Source organism: Cetorhinus maximus, chromosome 20, assembly GCF_964194155.1.
Source record: "Cetorhinus maximus chromosome 20, sCetMax3.hap1.1, whole genome shotgun sequence".
NCBI lineage: Eukaryota > Metazoa > Chordata > Chondrichthyes > Lamniformes > Cetorhinidae > Cetorhinus > Cetorhinus maximus.
In genome coordinates, this window is record NC_135898.1 from 49,223,068 (window position 1) to 49,247,399 (window position 24,332).

General features: G+C 37.3%; 1 protein-coding gene across 3 annotated transcripts in view; it reads left to right on the forward strand.

The window, feature by feature from the left end:
- Positions 1–21,714, forward strand: part of rab11fip2 (RAB11 family interacting protein 2 (class I)) — a 75,203-nt gene extending 53,489 nt beyond the window's left edge. For 2 of the 3 annotated variants that reach the window (XM_078566029.1, XM_078566030.1), the window contains 2 exons: positions 9,874–10,009; positions 19,998–21,714. In XM_078566029.1, coding sequence (XP_078422155.1) covers positions 9,874–10,009; positions 19,998–20,222 — 361 coding nt within the window. In that variant the 3' untranslated portion in view covers positions 20,223–21,714. Of the gene's footprint in view, positions 1–9,873; positions 10,010–19,997 lie in introns of those variants that run through there. The other variant, XM_078566031.1, reaches the window with a different exon arrangement.
- The last annotated feature ends 2,618 nt before the right edge of the window (positions 21,715–24,332 follow it).

A 24,332-nucleotide genomic window follows, 5' to 3' on the forward strand; every position in this document is an offset into this window, starting at 1 on the left:
ACCATCAGCCATGATTGGCAGAAGACTTAATGAGCTGAATGGCCCACTCCTGTTCTTATGAACACCAATAAACATTCAATTGGTCACCTATAGCCCTTTTCAATCAGATCAAGGCTAGATTAGTGTTCAGCTCCCCTCTACCCAAGCAAAGCATCGGCCATTTTTTATAGCAACAAAGGGAAAAAACATGTGAATAATATCTGGAAAGACTAGAAGCAAAACAGGAAAGATGCAATTGCACTAGAGTATTGAGGAGATTTATGAGGATATTGCCTGAATTGGAGAATTTAAGCTATGAGGAAAGATTTGTTAGGCTGGGGTTGTTTTTGTTGAAATAGAGGAGTCTGGGGGATATTTAATTGAGGTGTATAAAGGTGAGGGGTTTAATTAGAGTGGATAGGAAAGACCTATTTCCCTTAGCATAGAGGTCAATGACCAGAGGGCATAGATCTGAAGTAATAGGTACAAGGTTCAGAGGGGAGTTGAGAAATATTTTTACCCAGAGGGTAATGGGGGTCTGGAACTTGATGCCTGAAAGAGTTGTAGAGGCAGAAAACCCTCATTCCATTTAAGAAGTACTTGGATATGTACTTGAAGCTCCATAACCTACAAGGAAATATTTTGCCGTTCCTTTACTGTCACTGGGTCAAAATCCTGGAACTCCCTTCCTAAAGCACTGTGGGTGTACCTATACCACATGGACTGCAGCTCACCACCACCTTCTCAAGGGTAACTAGGGGTGGGCAATAAATGCTGGCCCAGCCAGCAAAGCCCACAGCCCATGAATGAATAAAAAAATAGGCTCTGGACCAAGAGCTGGGAAGTGGGATTGGGCGGATAGTTTTTTTCTTGGTTGGCCGACACGGACGATATGGGCTGAATAGCCCCCTCTGTGCTTTTAAATTTGTATGATCCATACAGATCAGCCATGATCTCATTGATGTGTCAGCTTTGGCTCAGTTGTTAGTGCAATTGCCTCAGAAGGCCATAGGTTCAATTCCTACTCCAGGACTTGAGCATAAAAGTCAATGCTGACAGTCCACTGGAGTATTTTGAAGAAGAGCAGGGGAGTTATCCCCAGTGTCCTGGCCAATATTTATCCCTCCGTCAACAGCACAAAAGCAGACTATTTGTCCATTGTGACATTGTTGTTTGTGGGAGTTTGCTGTGTGCAAATTGGCCGTCACATTTCCTACATTATAACCATGACTATATTTTAAAAGCACTTCATTTGGCTTTAAGATGCTTTGGAACATTTGGTGGTCGTGAAGGGTGCTACATAAAGTTCAAGTCTTAATTTTATTCGAATGTTGGAACAGACTTAAAGTCCTGAACCGCTTATACCTTTTCCTATGTTTAAAATGGAGAGAATTATCCAAAGATTGAGAGAGTCTGTAAGGTTAAATTATTTTATCTTCATGAGTAAACAATGTCCTGAGAAATTGGGTTGTCCAAGTTAAAAGTACCAAATGCAATTAGCTACATATATATTTTGATAATGTTTTAAAATTACATTTGTGGTCTAGTATACACTATGAAAATGGTTCACATAATGTTGGGGAACATAGTATTGAACTTGAAATATCCAGGTGGCTCCGTATTTGGTTCTAATCATGCTGATTTTAATATCTAAGTGAAGCTCTGGCATTCTTTTTTGTGGTGCAATGACTACAGGCTGTTAGTTACCTACATGACAAACACACATTCAGTTGGAGTACTTGTAAAGTCTCATAACGCAACAGACTTGCACAATTGTTAAACCAAGCATATTCTTCCTGTCCTGCAGTTTGTAGTCGTTGTGGTAAGTCATAGTTGGTACCAGTACATCACCTTGTAATAAAGATTATCGTCCCAGTGAAATCCGTCAATTAATATTCAAGGGTGTTACTGCCAAGAATTTTGGGGGGAAAAAAGCAAATTAACCAAATCTTTACATGCTTTCCACCTGATTATTGACAAGGGAACCAGAATAATCCGCAGTGATGTCTTAGTGGAGATGCTGTATGTCATGTTAAATGTTTGAATTCATCTTTTAAGGGGGTCCTACAACAAAGTTATCTAATAAACAGCTTCTCATATCTAGCTTCCAACATCTCAAAATTCCAAAACAAAAACAGAATTACCTGGAAAAACTCAGCAGGTCTGGCAGCATCGGCGGAGAAGAAATCAGTTAACGTTTCGTTAGCGTTAACTGATTTCTTCTCCGCCGATGCTGCCAGACCTGCTGAGTTTTTCCAGGTAATTCTGTTTTGGTTTTGGATTTCCAGCATCCGCAGTAGCTTTTAGCTTTTTGTTTTTATCTCAAAATTCCAACCTGTTGTTTCTCTCTTTGATCAATAATGTTATAGTAGGTGCTTCTCTAGTAGTTAGTTGTCTTTCTTCTAATCTTCAAATATGCTTCTCAACCTCTTATCACTATTAGCTTGAAATGGAGACACTCCTTGATCTCCTACTCCAATGTTTTCCAATATATTGAATATTAGCCATACTTGGCTAATTGAGAATACAGGTATGGTTAATTGTATTTGCCTTTAGTAAATTAAAGAAAAAATGACTAATAGACATCAGTGATTTCAATACACATTTGTGTTTTAAGAATGCAAACTTGACCTTCTCATTGCTCGGTCTTTTATTCCTTTAAAACTTTTGTCCTGTAATTTAGATCTTAGCTCTGGCTTCTCTTTTTTTTTATATAGTAATTACAAAGAAATGTTCATATTTCTATCATTAATTCCTATTACTGTTATAACTGTGATTTATATTGCTGCAGTGTTTTTTTATTTCCAAAATGAAGGCTAACTTCATTGTAGCTAGTGTCAAAGTACTGACTACAAGCCGATATAAGAAATATAATCATCTTTTGCCATCTATCTTCAGATTCTTCTCCCACGACCACTACCAACAACAACTTGCATTTATATAGCACCTTTTAATGTGGTGAAATGTTCCATGTTGCTTTAAAGGAGCATTATCAAACAAAATTAGACAGCAAACATTCTAATCCAGAAAGCCAGTTGATGGAAAGATAAAACCGGAGCTAACGTTTACACACTTTAAAATTTTCAAAGTTACACATTACAAGCATACACCTAATCCAACAACCACAGTTTCAGTCTGTGTCTGTTTATAGAGGCACAAGTGAATCCCCAGTTAATGCCCACCTTTTGCGTACAATTTCCTTCTTTGTTAGCTGCCAGTCTCTTCTTATACTCTTTCTTTGTACCTCTTTTTTTCACTTCCCCAGAACATTCTATATTCCACCTAACTCCCACTAGTATGACAGATATCAGGTTGAGATTACATCTTTTTCTACTTCATCTTTGTCTCTATCTCTTTCATCACCCAGAAATCTCTGGCTTTGGTTGTCCACCTGTTCCTCCTATTTGAGAAGGATCTCGACTGTACCTGAACTATCCCCTCCTTAAAGGCAGTCCATTGTTTGATTGTAGTTTTGCCTGCCAATCAGTGATTCCAATTTACCTGGGACGAATCCCTTTGCAACCCACTGAAATTGACTCTCTTACAATTAAGTATTTTAGATTGTTGCTTGTCACTTTCCAAAACTAATCTGAACCTTATGATAAAATGATCTCTGTTCCCTAATTACCCTCTAGTTGATCTATTTGATCCATCAAAATTTGGGGGAGGGGATCTCTCCACTGGTTCACTGATGGAGTGAACCATTTGCGACTCCTCGGATACTGAAGCATCTGTGTCCGTACGCAGCAAGACCTGGACAACATTCAACCTTGAGCTGATGTGTGGCGCGAATGTTACTTGCCACTTAAGTGTCAGGCAATGCTCATCTCCAACAAGAGAGAATCCAACCATCTCCCCTTGACTTTTAATGGCATTATCATCGCTGAATCCCCCACTATTAACATCCTGGAAGTTACCATTGACCAGAAACTGAACTGGACCATCCATATAAATACTGTGGCTACAACAGCAGGCCAGAAGTTGGGAATTCTGTGGCAAGTAACTCGCTTCCTGACCACCAAATACAAGGCACAAGTCAGGAGCATGGTGAATACTCTACACTTCCCTGGATGAGTGCAGCTCCAACAACACCTCAAGAAGCTCGACACCATCCAGGACAAAGTAGCCCGCTTGATTGGCATCTCATCCACCACCTTCAACATTCACTGCTTCCACCACCAACACACAGTGGCAGCATATTGTGTACTATATACAAGGTGCACTGGAGCAACTCACCAACGCTCCCTTGACAGCACCTTCCTAACCCATGACGCCTACCACCTAGAAGTACAAGAACAATGGATGCATGGGAACACCAACGCCTGCAAGTTCCCCCTCCAAGCCACACACCATCCTGACTTGGAACTTTACTTCACTTCGTTCACTGTTGCTGTGTCAAAATCCTGGAACTCCCTTCCCAACAGCACTGTGGGTGTACCTGCACCACATGGACTGCAGCAGTTCAAGAAGGCAGTTTTTCTGAACACACCTTAGAAACGCTTCCCCTTTCTGCCCTTACACTCCTACTAACCCACTCTATAGTAGGATAATTGAAGTCCTCCTTTATCACTGCTTTATAGTTTTGCTCTATAGTTCTTGCACCTATCTGTAATTTCGCTGCAAATCTTTGCTAATTGGTGACCATCAAGTGCACCCAGTAATGTAACGTCAGCTCTTGTTTCTTAACCCTCTAACCAAATGGGTTCTGTTCTTGACTTCTGCAGGACATCCTCTCTCTCCAGCACTAATTTTCCTTGATCAATACTGCTCCCCACCACCCCTCCTTTCTTTCTCTTTTCTAAACGTCCTGTGTGTCGGTTAGTTTCTCAGTTTGCAGTTTTTCAAATATTTAGTTTAATGATATATTAAATTAATGAATGACTCACTCTAGTATTGTGGCTGTAAGCTAGTTTCTTCAAAGTGGTGCTCTTCTGTGCACATTATTAGCTGATTCTGCCATTAAAAGTGGAGCAAATATTTGAACACTTTAAGATCAGTCTTTGCCATTTCTAAAGTCATCTCTTGTAAGTGGTAGCCAGAATATGAATTATTTCAAGTGTGTAATGTTAAACAGGATGTGCATTTTGTAATTTTTTCAGATTTGTAGAATACTATTCAAATGCATCGTGAATCTGTTACTGTATTACATTGCCTCTCTCTTGTAGATCTCAAAGCGTTGAATGATTGTATCAGGGTATTTTTGTACCTCTCCATTGGTAAACCATTTGAGATATGAATAAAAATGCTGACATTTATTACACTTTTCCAAAATAATGTTCAAGTTAAAGCACCTTTTTAAAACTGTACTAAGTTTAATATCTTGGCTATTTTATATGTACTTTAGAATTTTGGTAAGTTGTCACCAAAATCTGGCTTTTGTCTATAAACTGAAAACCAGATTTCCTTGGTTCAATTATGCTCTTTCTCGCTGCATTAACAATCCATCACAGTTTTAGTGACTGCTAATTACTAAATTATGTTGAGATATATGGCCAGAGAAATGTATTACTTTATAGTAGGTTGTGGAATATTATTCAGCTGCAAAAACATGGTAGTGTGATGACTTTTCTTCTGACAATCTATTAACCTTTGTTAATGTGAAAAGTCTGAGACAAAGTTACCAAAAAATAGTACAAATTATGTGAAAATTTCTCAATTTACAGCTTTTGACAAGTGGTAAAAGAAAGCTCAATATAATATGAATGTGTTATCAAAAGCTCATAGAGATACTGGACATATCATTAACGAGCTCCATTGAGATACCAGACAGGTAATTAACTAACTCCATAGAGAAATAGGATAGGTAATTAATGAGCTCTTAAGAGGTACTGGACAGTCTAGCGGGAAGCACAACCATTTAACTGGACAAGTTATTACCAATCCCTTTTAGTGGAACCTTGGAGATAACAAGCAGATTAATGAGCTCTTTAGAGGTTCAGAAATACTGAGGCTTGTTGAACACACCTGTGATCATCTATGTGGAAAAGCCAAATTGATAAGTGCACCATGTGTTGGCTTATCGAGCACTACAGGCAAATAAGATATTGGGTTTAATTTTTTCCAATTTTGTGTGCTTATCGGTTGGCCGAGAGCTCATCCTATCCTACAATTTTCATTGATTGGCCTGTTCCTAAGCCAAAGTGTTCTGTCCAGAGTGCTACTAAACCCGGGCTCCCTATTCTAGCTCTACAATTCTGCTGCATGGACAAGGCATCCCTTCAAAATATAACATTTCCATAAGTTTCTTTTCTAACTGTACAATAGGCAAGAGAAACATTGGAAAAAATATCAGCTGCGTTCTTTTGTGGAAATTCTTGTATTAGCAGAAAGGTGCAACTGCACTGTACTGTTGAATTCCTAAAGCTGTTCATGTGGTTTATGTTCTTTGGAGCTGGACAAATGCATAAACTCTTGTGATCTCAGCTGGCCATTTGACCTGATGTCCATGATAAACTAGTGATCTTCAACAACATGTGTTGGTGTAAATGCAAGCTATTACTAAAACTAGGAAACATTACAAATCTGTTAGCTAAAGGAGAGCCACTAATATAACAATAGATGTTCTTTCTGTAATGCACTTAAGGTTGCAAAATCTATACCACAGCTCATTTTGTAACTCCTCCACCTGAATGTTTTACAGTGAGGTGAGTGATTGATTTTTTTCTGTTTTTTCTCTACATTGATGAACAAGAATTTTGTTTTGTATTCTTGTGATTTTTGAGCATCAACAGAAAGTAGAGATGGAATTGATTGCCTTCCATTTCTTTTTGGTGGGTATTCAGATTTTTTTTTTTAAATATTCAACTTTTATTTTTTCACATTATTGTGGGTGCATAAAATAACAGAGGTCCTACTGACAGAGCAGCTGAAACATTACCATTACCCTTGAGTCTTGCTGTTAATTACCTGGCTAAGGTGGGGGCAGCTTTGCAAGTGTAAACTGACTTCTTGGGCCATTAGTTTATTTCTAATCAAAAGTAAGTAAACCCATATTCTGGATTAATACCATTTTGTTGGCTTGACTAAATCTCACTTCAGTAAATTTAAACTATTGACAAATGTGAATCTGAAAATGTTCTGTTCAAAAGTGTATTCCTTTATATTATCACCATAATAAACTTCAAAATTAGTACTGTGATAGCTCAGCAGTTTTTGAAAAATATTTTGTTATCTATCTTGCGCTGAACCGTCTCACATATCTTTCATTCAGTCTATCCTTGAGTTGCTGGTCAGGTTCAGATATGATTCTACTTATAAATTTGTATATATTTCTGTAACATTGCCTTTAAATGGATTATTTCTGCAACTGGTTTGTAAATAGTTTACAAATCAGTTTGTCATGTGTGGCAATTAGGGCCTGCCTCTTTAACCTTTAGCCATAGACCCTTCTGAGCAATTGACCACCATATCCTCCAGCTTGTCTGACATGAGAATGACATCAGATGAAGAAAGGGCACAACAAATTACTGCCACACTTCTATAAATGGAGCTGTTCTTAGTTTTCACCACAGCTAATTCGATCCAGTTCACTTCACTCATTTTTCGGAGCGAGATCAAAAAAGGAACCATGAATGAACAAGTCCATCATGTCTTTGGCACATCAGTGTGAGAATGAAAAGCATGCTATGAGGGAGGATTCCTGTCTTTAGAGTTTAGACAATACCTGATAAAAGAGTGCCTCATTCAAATCAATCCTATAGTGAGTAGGGCAGAACGCCTCAATACTATTGCAGACCAATATAATGAGGTTTAGCAGGTTTGATTCACCAGTCACCTTTTTCCTTATAGCTGTGACCTTTGTTGTAATGTGACCTTTTCTTCTCTCCCTGACCTGAATCCCCACTACTGCTGAAGGCTATTTTAGGTTCTGATTGGGTTTAGTTTTGGTCAGGAACCCCAGCAGTGTTAGCAAGGTAAAGTGTCCTGATCATGACCTAAGAAACCTGGGTGTAGCTCCTAAACTGCACCAACTTAACAGGAAGAAAATAGAGCTTCAAGTAACATTTGACATGTCATGGTGTGGTGAAGCCCTGGTTTCCAGCAGTTGACTTCTTCACAAAAAGATATCACTATTTCGTATTTATGCAAAATAACACAACTTGTATACTTAATTTGGACCAGAGCATTTTTTAAAATTATAATAATACAAACCGAGATTATTTTCTGAGTGACATATGCTTGTTAATCTTGTGACAATTAAAAAGGGTAACAATCAAAACTCAAATTTAAACAAATTTTATTAACCACCTCTCCAGTGAAAGATTGGAATGGGATATTGATGTAACAAAGTGTAAATCTTTGATTTCTTTTACAGAAAAAGTCAGTATAGTGTGTGTGTGTGTGTATAATACATTATACATTATATCATCTTTTCATGGCAAAATGAGTTTAAGAAACACAATGGAATGAATAATCAGAAAAGTATAAAATGCAAAGTAGAGGAGGGAGGAAAGGGAATGAAACTGAGAATTATAACAACTGAATTATTATTGGAATATGAATGGAAGCTCCTCTCTATTTAAGTTGGGGTGTAAATGCATTGGAGGTGGTTCAAAGGAGGTTTACTAAATTGATATCTGGAATGAGTGGGTTGTCTTAAGGAAAGGTTGGACAGACTGGGCTTGTTTCCACTGGAGTGAAGAAGAGTGAGGGGTGATTTGATACAAGATCCTGAACGTCCTTGACAAGGTAGACCTCGAAAGGATGTTTCCTCTTGTGGGTAAGTCCAGAACTAGGGGGCACTGTTTTAAAATTAGGGGCTGCCCTAATGAGGAGAAAATTTTCTGTCAGAATGTTGTGCGACTTTGGAATTCTCTGCCTCAGAAGGTGGTGGAGGTGGGGGTCATTGAATATTTTTAAGGCAGAGGTAGATAGACTCTTGTTAGGCAAGGGAAATCAAAGGTTATTGGGGTTAGATGGGAATGTGGAAATCGAAACACGAGAAGATCAGCCATGATCTTATTGAATGGCGGAGCAGGCATGAGGGGCCGAATGGCCAACTCTTGTTCCTATTTCGTGTGTCCTTATGTGTGTTGATTAAACTTTGAGCAACAGGTTAATTTCCCCTACACTGAAGACCATTAAATTAGTGTATTCAAATAGAAATTTCATCATAAAATGATGAACTGGCCCAATATGTTTGAATGTATGACACTGCGAAGGGATGAAAATAATTTTGAAAGTGTATATAATGGCATTGTGGTGAATTTCACCATAGAGGATATGTGTGGCAGTTGTTGAAAGAGGGACAGATCTAATTGTTCTGTCCTGGAAATATTTGAGAAGTACCCCAGGATATAGGTTAAATGAGAGTAATGATTTGTATGTGATGGATTTTTTTTTTATTTTAGCTTATTCAAGTTGCTGAATCTGGATGAGTACAAATTTGCCACTTCCCCATTTGTGAATGGCATGCAAGGAAGGGGGAGTGATGGAAAATAGAAAAGTAAACCATGCAGGATTATTCTTTTGCACCTTTATAGACTCTCGTTAAAAATGTAATTAGCTTTGATCTAGGTGCAGCTAGACTGCCTGTCTTTTTGGTAAGCAAATGTAGCGTTGTGCAGCAATTGGGGGAGGCTAGCTGTTACTTGCCATTTGTCAAAGTCTGTTTCTATTAACTTGCATTGGTTTTCAACGAGAACTGCAGCCTTACTTGGGTCGGCCTGTAACACCACCAACTGAGCAGCTTCCTAAGAATGGACATCTTCAAATTAAAAAGAGGAATAGTGGGGCTGTGCATTGAAGTTTGAAACACGACACATCAGTGAAATTCTTGTAGCAAAATTCTAATACAAAGAGTGAATTGAACTGCTCTGGATGTCACTAAACTTCATTTAAATGAACTATGGTATAGGCACTGCTGAACTAGAATGTTTCTGTTTCTTATTCCAGTTTAACGAAGCCCATAAATTCTGAAGATATGAAGGTGACAGAATCCACTCTCAGACACAAACGTCTAGCGAATGACCAACATTCAAGTAACACATTCAAGCAACATCACTTTGAATACTATGAAGACAAAACTAGAGTAAGTGTAAAACTACCCTTCCACGACACTCTCACTTCTATACTGTTTTAATAAGACTTAAACTTCTTAGTCCTTCAGTAAAATTTTCAGCTTTACAAAAATATTATAATTTAATTTTTGGATTGAATTTAAATAACTTTTTAATCAAGAACCTACTTTGTATTAGGAATCTGATAAGTGATTCCCTCTTACAATTTATGAATTTGTTATGTTCAAGCTACAACTTTTTGATTTATCCTGTCACTATTTCCAATTTTTATATCTGCTTTTATGGGTGTTGGCCATTCACTTAATTTCCCTTCTTTTGAATAAAATGCAGGTTATATTTAAGCAGGCTTTGGCTTATGCCTTCCCAATAAAGTCGTTGAAATGTTTTGAGTGCTAGAGTAGCCTGTCACTGAACCCAGCAGCTGCAGCTAGAATGAGTTCTTTCAAAATTTCTCAGCTGCCTGCGAGTTGGTGTGACTAGTAAAGTGAAGCATTCTTTAGAGAGAGGAAAAGGATGAAAGGTTTGCCTCACCGTAATAAGTATCTGTTGTTAAGTGACCATGAAACAACATGACAGCTCTTCCCTTCCATCAGAATTAGGGCATGTTAGAGAGGGTTGAATTTAGGGAGGAGAATGGAATCTAAAAAGTTCACCCTTTTTTTAAAAAAAGTGCTGCTTATTTTTCTCACCAATTTTGTCCAACAATACTTACCAGATTTAAGTAATCTTGATTTTTTTTTTAACATTTAACTAGCCCAGAATGCATTACTAATTGTAATTTAAATTTACAATTAACATGCACTAAAAACCTATGTCCAATATAGCGTGGACCATTTCTGAGTAGATTCCCTCCCTACTTTGCCCTCACTCAACAAGGTATCTTTGGTGTGGTCAGCTGCTTATCCAATGTCCAGTTTTGGATTAGCCACAAATGTTTTCCAGTTTAAAATTTTGGATGTCTGAAGCCATCATCTAAGCCTGCCTCACACCATCTGCCACTGAAACCTACATCAGTGCCCTGTCATCTCCATACTCTACTGTTCTAAGTGTTTTTCTGGCTCCAATCCCATCCTTCAACCTCTATAAGATCATCCAAAACTCTGCTTCCTTACCTTTGCTGACTTAATTTGGTTCTTGGTCCCTATACACCTCCAGCTTAAAATTGTCATCCATACATTTAAACTCCTAAATGACCTTGCCCCTTCCAATCCTTTTGTAACCTCCAATCCTGCAACCATTCCCCCATAGAACTCTCCAATTGTCTAACTCTTGACCTTTGTTCATCCTCCCCTGCCATTACGCCATCATTGGCGGCCATGCCTTTGGTCTTCTAGACTCCACGATCTGAAATTCACTTCTTAACCTCCTCTGATCTTCTCCTCCTATAAAACTATCCTTAAAATCCACTTGTTTGACCAAGCTTTTGGTTATCGCTCCACCATAATTTTTTGCTCCACCTCCACGAAGCTGCTTGAGATGTTTTTCTATGTTAAGGCACTATACAAACCAAGTTGTATACCTTTGGGAATAAGACATGGACCAAACCCACTAAATTCATAATTCCTGAATTGGATAAATAGGAAGTAACACAACAAACTAAGTAATGCAATAATGTGGTGACAGTTGAATACAAAAAAAAATCCCAAAATAAACTTTCATTAAACAACACATAAATTCACATTGTTGGTAATGATATAATGTCTTTTAATGCAAAAATATGTCCTAAAATATTTCACAAATAGAATAAAGGTAAAGGAATGAATGTTCAACAATGGAGAGAACAGTTTAGACAGGTGACCATAACCCAGTCTAAAAAAAAAGCTGTCCAGAGTTCGAGCAGTGAAGTAGTTTTATTAGTGAGATTTCGAGAAACGGGGCCGACTCGGGTGAAGCTTCTGTGCCAATGGTGGAATGAAAGGAAGCGAGTAAATCTCTATATTCCAAACTTCAATATATAGTAAATACCATCTAAGATCTATGTCTTCTAGTTTAAGTTTAACAAACATTAAAACTTCTATTCAGCAAGCAGTGCATTTGTGTGATGAGGACTAATGTAGAGTGCACAGGTGTTAATCCAAAATCATATAATGGTGAATATGGAATGGTTAGGGGGCTGGCTAGCTCAAATGGCTAGTGTGCAGTTCAGAAAGATGCCAATAGCACAGATTTGATTCCCATTCCAGCTGAGGTAGACTTGGGACCTGTCTTCTCAACTTGCCCCTGAGAATGCAAGGCAATAGCAAACCACAAGAACTGCCAAGAAAATGGCTCAGGATGAAACATCATCAGACAGTGAGCCAAGGACCTGCCTTCAGGCAGAGCACCAATGCCGTCCATTGAATGGATATTTTGTGTTTATATATTTCATTATGAATAAACACATTTTCTATAACCCATGTAAAGTAGAGTTAATATAAGGTCACAGTTTTGTTGTGATCCTTGACGTTTGGGAAATTAACCTGTACTTGGCATATTTGGAGTTTGCAAATTCCTGCCAAACATAAAAGGCTTTAGTGTGTTCAATTTTTTTTTTTGAAACCTTATAACTCAGCCTGGATTTATCCATAGCTGATCAAAGTGCAATTTATAACCAGACATGGAATTCCAATGTACCATTCTCACTTGCTCCTGTTTTATATGGAAGTCTTGGTCCAAGCATAACATTTCTTGGCAGCCTAGTTAAACTTTAATCAGGAACTTTGGTACTATTGAATTCTATCAAAGTTTAACATGTTGACACATCAGCCGGTACGTTTTCGCCACAGATGGCATTCATTTGGACAAGTTTCCTAATTGACTATCAAAGTGTCAACAAAATGGTATCTTATTTTTTATAGTGTGGTTAATAAAATTACTTTAATATCAGTAGGTATAGGGAAATTTTGCTGAGTTTTTCCTTATGCATGTTTCGTAACCAATATAGTTTTCTCATATTATATGCTATTTGGTATATTGTATAGAGTATTATTTCTGTTTAGTGGAAAAGTTGTATTGTAGAGATGTTTTGCCATTCACACTGCTGTAGTCCACTGAACCAAATCCAAATGTGCAGTATCACTGTATATTTTAACACTGCAACGAAAGTTATTTGTATTGCACCATTTTGTGCCATGATTTTAGTGGTGGTAAATGAATAGAGTTCCTGGGAACATTCAATAGAGATTCATTTTTACATACATTTTTCCTAGAACCCAGGGGGAAAACTGGTGCCAAATAATGAGAAGTTTTGAATGGTGCTGAGCTAGAGAGTTTATAGAAATGAACATAGATGTTAAAGAGCTTTTGGAAATGGAAGCATCTTGATAGGGTATGGTACAGATGGAAGGAGAGAATCAATTCAAAGTTTTAAAAATACTGCTTTTCTAAATAGATTTTTTTAATGAACTGTTTTAAAAACCTAGCAAAAGATCTGTCACTATGATAATCTCCAATGTATTTTCAGGATTTCAAATTACCTAATTACTAATACAGTTATACAATGCAATCCAGTGACTGAGATTTCTACATAGATAATTACTGTAAAATTCTGAATACTGGCTTCCAGATTTACTGTGCCTTATTTCAAATTCATTTGAGGGCCTATAGCATATGAAATACTTTTTTAAATTGTTCTTTTTAATTATTCTATGTAAAAAGGTTTCTCTGTTTGGTTAAGGATGTTTGAGTGTAGTGTCTTTTGATATTCATTTTTAATGAAGACATTATTTTGGAGGCAAGGGGATACTGGAAGATTGTCTGTACTTAGTAGGGTGCCAAGTTGGCTTCACATCATTTGCTCTTTCATTAAGAATCTACATTGGTTTCAATTGGTGCATAATTTATGTGGTCTCCATACAAGAGTTTCAGGATAATTTGTCTTCTGTTCTCCATCATTGGGTACTGAAGAGGCTTTATGCTGGGTATGTGCATAATGATTAGATCTGCCGCCATCTCTGTTCTAGTGCCAGTACCTGTCTCCAAATTGCAGTGTTTAAACAGGAGTGGCAGCCAGTTTAGAAGGCAGTGTGAACTCCTTAATGCCTAATTAACCACTGAAAAGTAAATGAGGGGAGTAGATCAGTAAATGTGAAAGTAACTGTATTGATATTCCCAGAGCCAAGTTCCTCATTAGAACAACATTGAGAGGATCATGGCTTGCCAGATCTTCCAACTTATCTGACTCCTCAAACTGCTTTGGATACCAGCCTGTGTTGCTTTGACATGTTTAATCTTATAAGCGTTCTTGCCTGACAATGTATCCAGCCAAATTGATTTAAATTTAAGAGAAAAAGATTTTGCACATTAATCAATAAGTCTAATTATTGTTAGAACCAAGGGTAAGATTTTCCCAGCTGTCATCAGTCTGAAATGTGGTTCAGAAGCCTGCACTGTGTGGGGAACAGTCACTTGTTGTGATTTTTCCCCAGGGCAGCCAATTAAAGGCCAGAGGGTGGGCTCATCGTCCAATTAAGGATGGCAGGCAGGCTCTCAAAAGGGAACCAAACTAAAGGCCTTCCAGCCTGAAAGAAGCCGGAGAGGATCAAGGGAGAGAGTGCTTTAAAATGGAGATTCTTCTCTGCAATTTTTTAAAATTTAAACTACAAATATGGGATTTTCAGCCAGGCGACCACTGCATCAGGGGAGGGGGTACCTGCGGCTGCTGCAGTGTCTAGCAAGCCAGGAGGGCCCTTAGGCTTTCCTGGAATACTGACCCACCCCAGTCTGCCACCCAGTAGTCACCTCTAGGCAATTAAACCACCCCCCCGCTGTCTGCGGGAACCTGGAGACTGCTTGGGGTTTTCCGTTCGGCCTCCTTTAATTGGCCTTAAGTGGCCATTAATTACCTGGATTGGCCATCCACTGCATGTGTGCAGGTGGTTCAACTGAACCCCCATCCCCCCTCCCAGAAAATGGCCCAGTAGGGCCTAAAAATCAAGCCCCAAATTTTTGATTCAGAAATTAATACATTGGATTTTTTTATTGTAACAATTGCTGTGTATGCATTTGAATTTTTAAAATTCTTTAAAAATTAGCCATCTGCAAAATCTACTGATCTATTGAAATCTAATCTATCTAATGAAATACGTTTTCACATTTGGCAGTAAAATGCTTCAGTGTTAGAAATATCATTATTTCACATTAATTTAATTCAGCTGTAGGTGCGAGTAACCTTTTTCTGCAGAGTCAGCTAGATGGGAACAGCATCTTGCAGAAAATGTTTTGTCTGTTTTGAAAGTTTATGGATGATTCCATGCCTGAATCAGTTTCTGCTAATGACTTTTCAGGTGGGAGAGTTGATAAGTGGCTGCTAAATCTAGGAGTTAAACTATTGCATTTTTAAAAACTATCTGAAGGAGTCTGTCACTTTTCTGATATTTGAGTGCCTATATAATGAATTCCATTATAGTTTATCTAAAAGGATAAGTGCCAATTTCATCATATATTTTCCAAGCTCCACTTTAGTCCAAATGTTGTCAGATATACATGTGATGTCTCTGGAAAAGGCAAAGTACATTAACATGATCTAGTATTTTATAGGCAAGCCATTTATAGATGTATTGTTCTAAAGGGCAATATTTTGTCTATTAAGAGCTGAAATAGATCAATGTGTAACATTTGAGAACATAAATTCATTTCAGAAACTTATACCCACTACTTAATTTGTCTTCTATTTGTATTACAGAGCCACTTTGAGTAGAGGGGGTAATAAACCCTGGCAATTCATGCTATGGAATCCTTTAACTGTACATTATATTTCGGATAACACAGCTCCAGCAATAACAGACAGTTGTGTTCAAGTCTTTTATATGTAGTTTGAAGATTGAGTTTATTGTCTGCCTGTTGGACCTTTCCTTAAGGATAAAACAGGCCCCTATGAGCAACAATAGAAAAGAATATTACAGGCTGTGTACACGTAGACTGAGCACGGCCTGCCTACAATCAGAAAACATGATAGCTGGCTCCACTAGAAACATGAAATTCTTGGAAATGTGTGTAAACAATGCTGTATGAATGGCCCAATGCCAATTTTTGACACACACAATTGAGGGAGTGACTTAGGTACTTTTTTTTTTAAGCTATGCACCTGAATTTCCTTGATCTCATATGCCAGTTCACAAAACTTCTGCCAAAACTCTTTGCTGCTCATTAACATAATTTCCCACTTCAAGCAAAATTATAGCTCACATGAATTTATACCAGATCTGAATGGACTGGAAGTTTGCACCAAAGGTTTTAGGTGCTTTATGCTCATCTTTATTTATTGTCAAAGATATACAAAATACTTTCTGTATCCTTAAGTGCATCTTTTTGACATCTGTGCAATTTGCATTAAAAATTTCCATAATTGCATTTTCTTAAATGCGCATGAGAGAGAGTTTGATGTCTTCAAACATTAATTTTTATGCTTGAAGCAGTATTTAAAGAAGGAATATGGCGTGAGTTTGCTGGCCGTGACCATTTACGCTAATTTCTATTTGTTATACATGTTTAATAGTGGATTCCACATTTGCACTGATGACATCCAGATGTTCCTCACCATCCCCTCTCGACCCTTCCACTGCCTTTGATTTGTCATGCAGCTTGCCTGATATCCAATATTGGATGAGCAGAAGTTTCCTCCAATTAGATATTAAAAGACGAAAGCCTTCTGTCGCTGGCACAAACTCCATTCCCCTCTGACAACTTTCTGATGCTAGCTCAGACCATTCGCTACCCCGATGTCCTATTTCACCCTGAATGGAGCTTCCAAACCCATGTCCTTTTCATCAACGAGACTACTTATTTCCACTTCTGTAATATTGCCTGTCTTCATGACTGGTTCACCCCATTGGCTGCTGAAACCCTCAAAGATTTTTGTTACCTTTAGATTTGATTATTCCAGTGCCATCTTGGCTGACCTTCTGTCTTCCACACCCTGTAAAACTTAGCTCATCTAAAACTCTGCTGCCCATGTCCTAACTTGCACCAAGTCCACTTACCTATCACCCCTGTGCTCACTGACTTACTTTTGCCTTCAGCTACAGCTACGCCTCACATTTAAAAATCTCACCCTTGTGCTCAAATTCTACCTCTCTCCGTAACCTTTTCCAGCTCTTTGGGCCGAGAAATCTGTGTGTCAGCGTCTGTACGTAGGCTCAGTTAGCATTGCTTTGCACAGGCATCTGAGGCCTGAAATATTTTTTTTTAAACTATTTATTAGTGGGAACGCTGATAAAAGCCTGCGTTCCTGTTGCCAGTACAACAGGACCAGAAAGTTGGCTGTGGTCAGGTGCATCTCTATGGTGAGTAGAAGTCATAATTTCCCTCCATCTCCTCTTGGAGGTATGTCAAAATTGTGAGGGAGGGTGGAAAAACGTAGCCCTTGATCTTCACCTTGCAGTGCTATCACCGAACAGATGAGTCTTTGGAGAAAATGATTATCGAAGTTGTGTTGCTGGGTAGCTCCTTGAACCAATTTTTTTTTTAAGTGTTCTAAAGAACATTGTGTAACAACTACAGCAACTTGAATTTATATAGCATCTTTAACATAGTAAGACACCCTCAGGTGCCTCACGAGCAAAACAAAATTTGATACGACTCATATAAGGAGATATTGGGCAGGTGACCTTAAAGCTTGGTCAAAGAGATTGGTTTATAAGGAGGAGAGATAGTCATGACACACAAAACAACCTAGTTAATGCCCCTTCTTTCACAGCATCCCAAGGAGGCATTTAGAGAGCTTTGCAGATTATTTTGCTGCCAGTCCAATGCATTTAGTGACCAGAGTTAAACCAATGACAGGTGATAAAAAATGCAGCAGTTTTAAATTGATCTACTAGCGCTAGGAGATCCTAGGTTATGGCAGCTGATGGTAGATGATCAATATAAATAGATTCGGTTAGAGGAACATCAAACTCTTTTTTTGAAAAAAGATAATCTGTTTAGAGTACTCATAAATTTAATTAAATGCATGCCTCCAGTTGAACTTGGCACACTCCCATGCAAACTAAAAATCTGTTTTATTTTCACATTGTTTAATTACCTATTTTCTTTATGTGGAAAGGTTAAGGTTATGAGTGATTATTCAATAACAATGTAATGGGTGCCCAATGTAACTTTTTTTTTACTGGTTAACTAATGTTGCCCAAATCGGTGCACAAGTGGTGTAGGCCAATGTCCTCCAGCTCTTGACACAATAGCTCTAATACAGTCCAAAAATAATGTGAAAGTTTTCTTTCTCAAGTGAATTAAAAATTTTGATCAACAGCATCCATCTGGCTGCATGACAAGGAAATAGTCACACTGGTGTAATTAGGGCTGTTCTTCTGAAATGATGATTAAAGCACATTGGGCAAGGTAGAGCAAACTTTTTTTCCCCTGTATCTGACCCATTAACTTCCTGATCTAGGAATACTTGATGCTGGAATGCCATACAAAAATTAAAATGTCTACTCCCTACTATTAACATCATTCACCTTTTGAGCATTAAGCTAATTTTTATTCCCCTCCTGTATGAAAATGTAATACAGGCAGGAAGAATCAAACACTGAATGCATAAAACATTGGTATTTCTAAAACAGTGGTTTGTTACTAATGCAGTTAATAGGAAGTTTCAAACGAATTTATTTTTGGATATTGATTACAAAACTGGAGAACTAGATCACCCTACCAAGAAATCAGGAGGCATATTTCACAAAAGGTGTCATATTTCTAGCTAAAACAAAATTTAGGATCATTCGCAATCATTCATGCCTATTAAAATGTTATTTTGCAAAGCTGATTATTTTGCAAAAACATTTCAGTTTTCAATCATTGGGTTATTTCTTTTATCTTGTACATACAAAAAATTAATGTGCTTATTTTCAGATATAATGGCATAGATTTCCTGGCCACGTACCTAATGATTCTTTTTGTGAAACTAGGGTGGACTGAGACCAAACATAGCTAGTCACATGTACTGGTGCAACCCTTAATCCAGTGGCTCAAGTAATATCCATATGGGAGGCATGTTGCAATTTAAATGCGAATCTGTAAAATATATCCTTCAATGTGCACACTAGATTTCAAGGAGCCCAGGATCACCCTGTGTTCTCTTGTAACAGTCTTGAATTGATCATCTTTTTCTTTCAAACATTCACCCCAGAAGGAACTACAAGTAAAAAAAATTTAAAAACGTTTCCATTTTTTTTGAAAGCCACTACTTCTGCAGGAACCTGCCCCAAAAAGGTAAAATCACTCCTAAGGCTGGAAAGGCAACTGGGGTAATGGGATCGTTCCTCCATCCCTACAAAATAATTGCCCCAAGCAATTGGTTTCAAAGGTTGGGTAAAAATCCTAATCTGTGTATTCAATTTTGTAATTAAATCTCACAACATTACAGCACTAAAGTTTGTTTCCAAAATTATGTTGGAAAAATGAATTATATTTAAATGAGCAAATCCTTTTTTTCTTTTTAAAATCATACTTTTTTCCTTTCCCCCTGCCTCAAATAGTCCTTTAGTGTGTTAACTCAAGCTTTATGTATTTCAAATATTTGCTAATTATAGCAATTGAGATCCTAACCTGGGCTGGGTTGAATATTTTCGATGTTCTGAATATGAGATTAATTGTTATTGGAAACAATCTACATGATCCCATCTTCAGTGAATATGTAACTAGGAGCCCCACAAGCAAACCAAGCAAGTGGGATGAGGTTTAAATTATGCTTATATTTTAGCTAAGTTGAAGTTCTAAGTCCATCTATCAGCTTGCATGTTTCCTGACAAATTCAATTTAGTGCAGAGCTGGTTTTGAAATAGCTGCAGTAAGAGGTCCATTATGGTGCTGCCATCTTTGATAAGCCAGTGCCTGTCTTTGCAGGAATATCCAATAGTGTGGCATCATCGATTAGCAATGATCGCAGGGTTTGTTGCAGGGAAAAACAGTGACTTCATGTAAGCTTTAAGTGGTACCCAGTATTAAGTTCTTTGTGGGTTTAAAAATAGTCTAATACAAGGAGGTTACAAATGTATACGATCTAACTTCAGTTTCTGATTCCAGGATCCTGGTCTCCTTGCCACTGGATATCGTAACTTATCATATGATGAACTGATCTATGAACTTGTGAAGCACAAAGAACTTGTTAAGAGAAAGGATGGTCAAATCCGGGAGCTTGAGGACTACATTGATAACCTTCTAGTGCGAGTAATGGAGGAAACTCCCAGCATTCTTAGAGTACCATACGAACCATCTAGAAAAGCTGGAAAGCTATCAAAAAACAATTGACCTAATTAACATTTTGTAATTGACAAAATATAGTTAGTACCTGTTGCAAAATGCGATGGCAACTCTGAAGACCTTTATAGTCCACAAATTAGTAAAGAAGTTTACAGAACTGAGATAGTGTAAAACTTTCCACAGTGAGTATTGAGTAATTGTTGCCAAGCAAAGTAGAATCAATATATCTTAAGTCTCTCTCTTAGCAATATGGCTAACATTCAAGTATGAACTTAAATTAAAATGTCAATTTGTTTTAAACAAATTGTGCAGATTAGCGCACATATAGTGACTTCACTGGTAGATTGACCATTGGGGGGTGCCCTCTCTTTCTGAATGACTCTTGCCTGTTAACCTTGCATATTTATTTTTGTATTATCTTTACAGATAGGATGTAGCAACAATAGAATGAAATAGCAATCTAAAGTGAATATAGCTTTGCTGTAATTACAGTTATCATTTAAATTGTTACAGTACTGTTTGCATACCTTTGGGAAGGATCCAACATTTATTTGGGGAGTTTCCACAGTATAGTGTTGTGTTTTGTATTTATATTGTGGAAGCCATTAATACACTTGAATATATTGAAGCAAAATGTCAGTATACTCTGCGATGCCAAAACTGATCACTTTATACTTGCTTATTACTTGATTATCTGTTATGTTTATGTACTTTGGGGAAGGGTCTGACATATTTATTGGGGAGGAGTTCACACAGTAAATTTAGTGGTGCGTTTTCTATTATAATGCAGCAGGCATTCATATGCTTTAGTTGAATACGTTTGAACAAGATGTAGTTATGCTCTGTGATGCCAAAACTGGTCACTTTATTCTTGCCTGTTACTTGATTACCTGATGTATTTGAATCTTCCAGTACTTCCAGAACACTGGGCTCTCTTTCTGGAGCTCATTTTACACCTGTACTTCCACAAAATATGATTTACCTAATATTGCAATACATTAGAAAATGCAATGTTTTCCATTCTCATTTTCTCTGCATTTCATCCTGTTTAGGGGGCAAATGTATAACAGAAATACACTGGGCATCTTTTTTTCAGAACAAACTGATTATGTTTATGTTTGTTGAAACATTAGTTATGTCACCTGAGGCTGTGGTTTTACTGGCGCATTTGCATTTAGGAGAAGTGGGTGAATGTTGATTCAAAATGGCACCATAACTTAAAACAACAGAAAGCCAGAGGGTGTAACCCCTCCCAACCGCCCCCATCTTGTACTGGATTTGGTTGAGAGTGCAGTATAACTCCAGCCTGAGATGTTTCATCTTTTTGAAATGGTACTTGAGATTTTATAGAACCAGCCTCCAGTGGTGAATTGTTCATATAGTCTTAAAATAAAAATGTCAAGTTCTCTGTCATTTAAAAAGCAGCTGGTCCGAAGAATGATAGTTCTCGCAAATTTGATGCTAAGTTAAATACATTTTTGTAAAGACATTCTTTGGTAGTTGTTCAGAATAAAAGTTGTGCATTTTATGCCAAACTATACTAAGGTTTCTTGTGCATTTTAAATTGAACTATAACTGCCACATTTCTGAATAGCCTCTAACAGCTGATTGTAGTCTTCAATGCATCGTAATCCAAAAGTACTAATTTACCTTTATATTCAGTTGACTGTCACATTTATGATAGTTATTCAAAACAGATTATTTAATGCTAGACATTTAATGGACGTAGTCTATGGTTGCAAATTACTGTCACTTAGACCTGTGAGCATCTTAAGGTACATAAAGTGTAGCTGTACAGCAGGTAGCCATTTCTTGTTTTTGTCCAGAATCACTCATCGAAAGCTGTGTTGATATCAAAGTTTTTAAGCTGAAGGTAAAGCTACTTTAGTCATTCAGGGTTAATTACCTGGCTGCAATAAAACAATACAAACCTCCAACCCTGAGGAGTACTCTTAACTGGGTAAAGCTGCTTGTTTTGAAAATTTGACACATACCATTAAAATTATTTAAATGTTTTAAGTGCCCACAGAATCTATTTAAATGCTCTATACCAGTATTGCCTTTGCACTTTTGAAAATGAAATTTGCAACAAAAGGTTTAAATTACTTAAATTTTGTGCACTTGGTCTTCTTTTAATGTTTCATAAAAACATAATGCCAGCTTTTGTAAATTAACTTTTGTTATTCTTTACACTATTAAAGATACTTTCTGGATAACTTTGTTTTTATTATTTAGAGATAGAAGCCATATCAAATCCTTAGTTCATGTAGATTTTTTTATTGACTACAAAAATAAAATGCAGTGAACTTTTTGAAGTATTAATGAATGGTACAGACAAGAGCTGTGAAAACTACAAAGTCATCCATGCTGATTTAAGATGCACTTTTAAAAAGAATAATGTTTCAGTTCAGGTCCAAGGGACCTGCCCTTTAGGGAATTGATGTAATTAATATGCCATTTGTAGAAGGATGCCAATAATTAAGGAGACTTGACAATGTAATAAAGTTATACATTTTACAGTGAACATCTATATGACTTGCAAGAGGCGCTAATGGCTGCATAAACTGCCAATCATTTAGGACATCGCCTGAACCCAAAGATGGTGTTTATTGGCTAATGTACTTCCAGACTCTTCCTATTGATAATCCTCTGTTGTGCCATTATATTTTACCTTGCACCTTTTTACTTTCCACTGCCTCTTTTTGTGAGACCTTTGTGATATCTAGGTTACTAGCTGCTGCTTTTACCATCCTGGTTAAACTTGGAGTCATCCATACTGAATTTAAATCTTCTATGACAGAAAGTATTCTTGCCTCCAGTTTCTTACCTATCGGTGCCAGTGCTCGATTATTTTGTTATTGGTTTAGACAGAAGTAAAATGATGGATGTCATTTGCAAAGGACATGTATTGCGATTCTGTGAACCAAGAGTTTTTGGTACAGTTTTTAAGATGTAACGTATAGTGCGTGTATTCTTCATTATGCCTAAATAATAGCTCTGTCACTTCAGTATCGTATTTGCACCCTAAAACAGTTTTATTTGTCTTCACTGGTTAGCTGCTGTTGGAAATCTGAATGTACTTTCTTTAAGCATAAAACTCATTTCCAAATAGTCTTCTATAATAGAAACTAGGCTGCAGAGTAGGAACAGTGAAATGTACAATTTATCAACTTCTCAGCCAATGACTCAATAACTGAAGTCACCGGCTGGACTAAGAACTTAACATTGTGTGCAATAAATTTTTCATTCATATTTTCCAAATTAGATAAACTGTTGAAAGTTAAATGTTCTGGTTTACACTAAGGGAACACAAAGGATGCTTCAATTCTGTTTAGGGTCAGTGCTAAAGGTGCAATAATACCAACACTGGACACCAATGGTTTTCCTTCTTTCCTCCTGTTGGATTTTTTAAAAATGCTAGTTAGAAGCTGAACACTCACTGCAATGCTATGGCTGCTTCCTTCACTAGAGATCTGATGCAATTGCCCTAGTCCCTGTGGTTTGTATCAATCCTACTTATGTAAACCTCAGAAGAGCTAAGTAAAGGTGAAACACTTATTTCTGATTTTAATGAACTTTTGCCCTGCAATGAGCATATATTACAACAATCCCTTCATTTTATTCCTTGCCATTTTAATTACTGCTCCCTCCCAATAGCAGTCTCTTTGGTAAAGGATGTAAACTGCTGAGGATGAAGCGTTTGAGATTTGTCACTTGTCAGAAACTAAAGGAGTAAAACCAGCCAAGTCTACTTATGTGTCGTCTAAATTACCTGTAAAATCGAAAAGGTTACATCCAATTTTCATATTTGACTTGTATATCCCTGCATTATCCACTTTCCCTTATGATCTATTGTGTTGCATGGAATGTATCTGTTGAGTACATTCATTTCTACTTGTGGTATAGATACACATGCGCTGCTTATAACATAACTCACTGAAAAACTGTGCATTTTTCTTGCATCTGAGGTTTTTAAATGCTTTGACCAAGAAGAACTTATAAATAGTTGAAAGTAACTTAATGCTCCCTTCTACTTTACTACATTTTTAAAAATTAATCTAATGAATGCAACATCAGCCATGAAGAGGACAACATATAAAATGATGCTTCAAAAATATGGGCACCTATGCGGTTTTATTTTAATAAAGTGGGATGCTG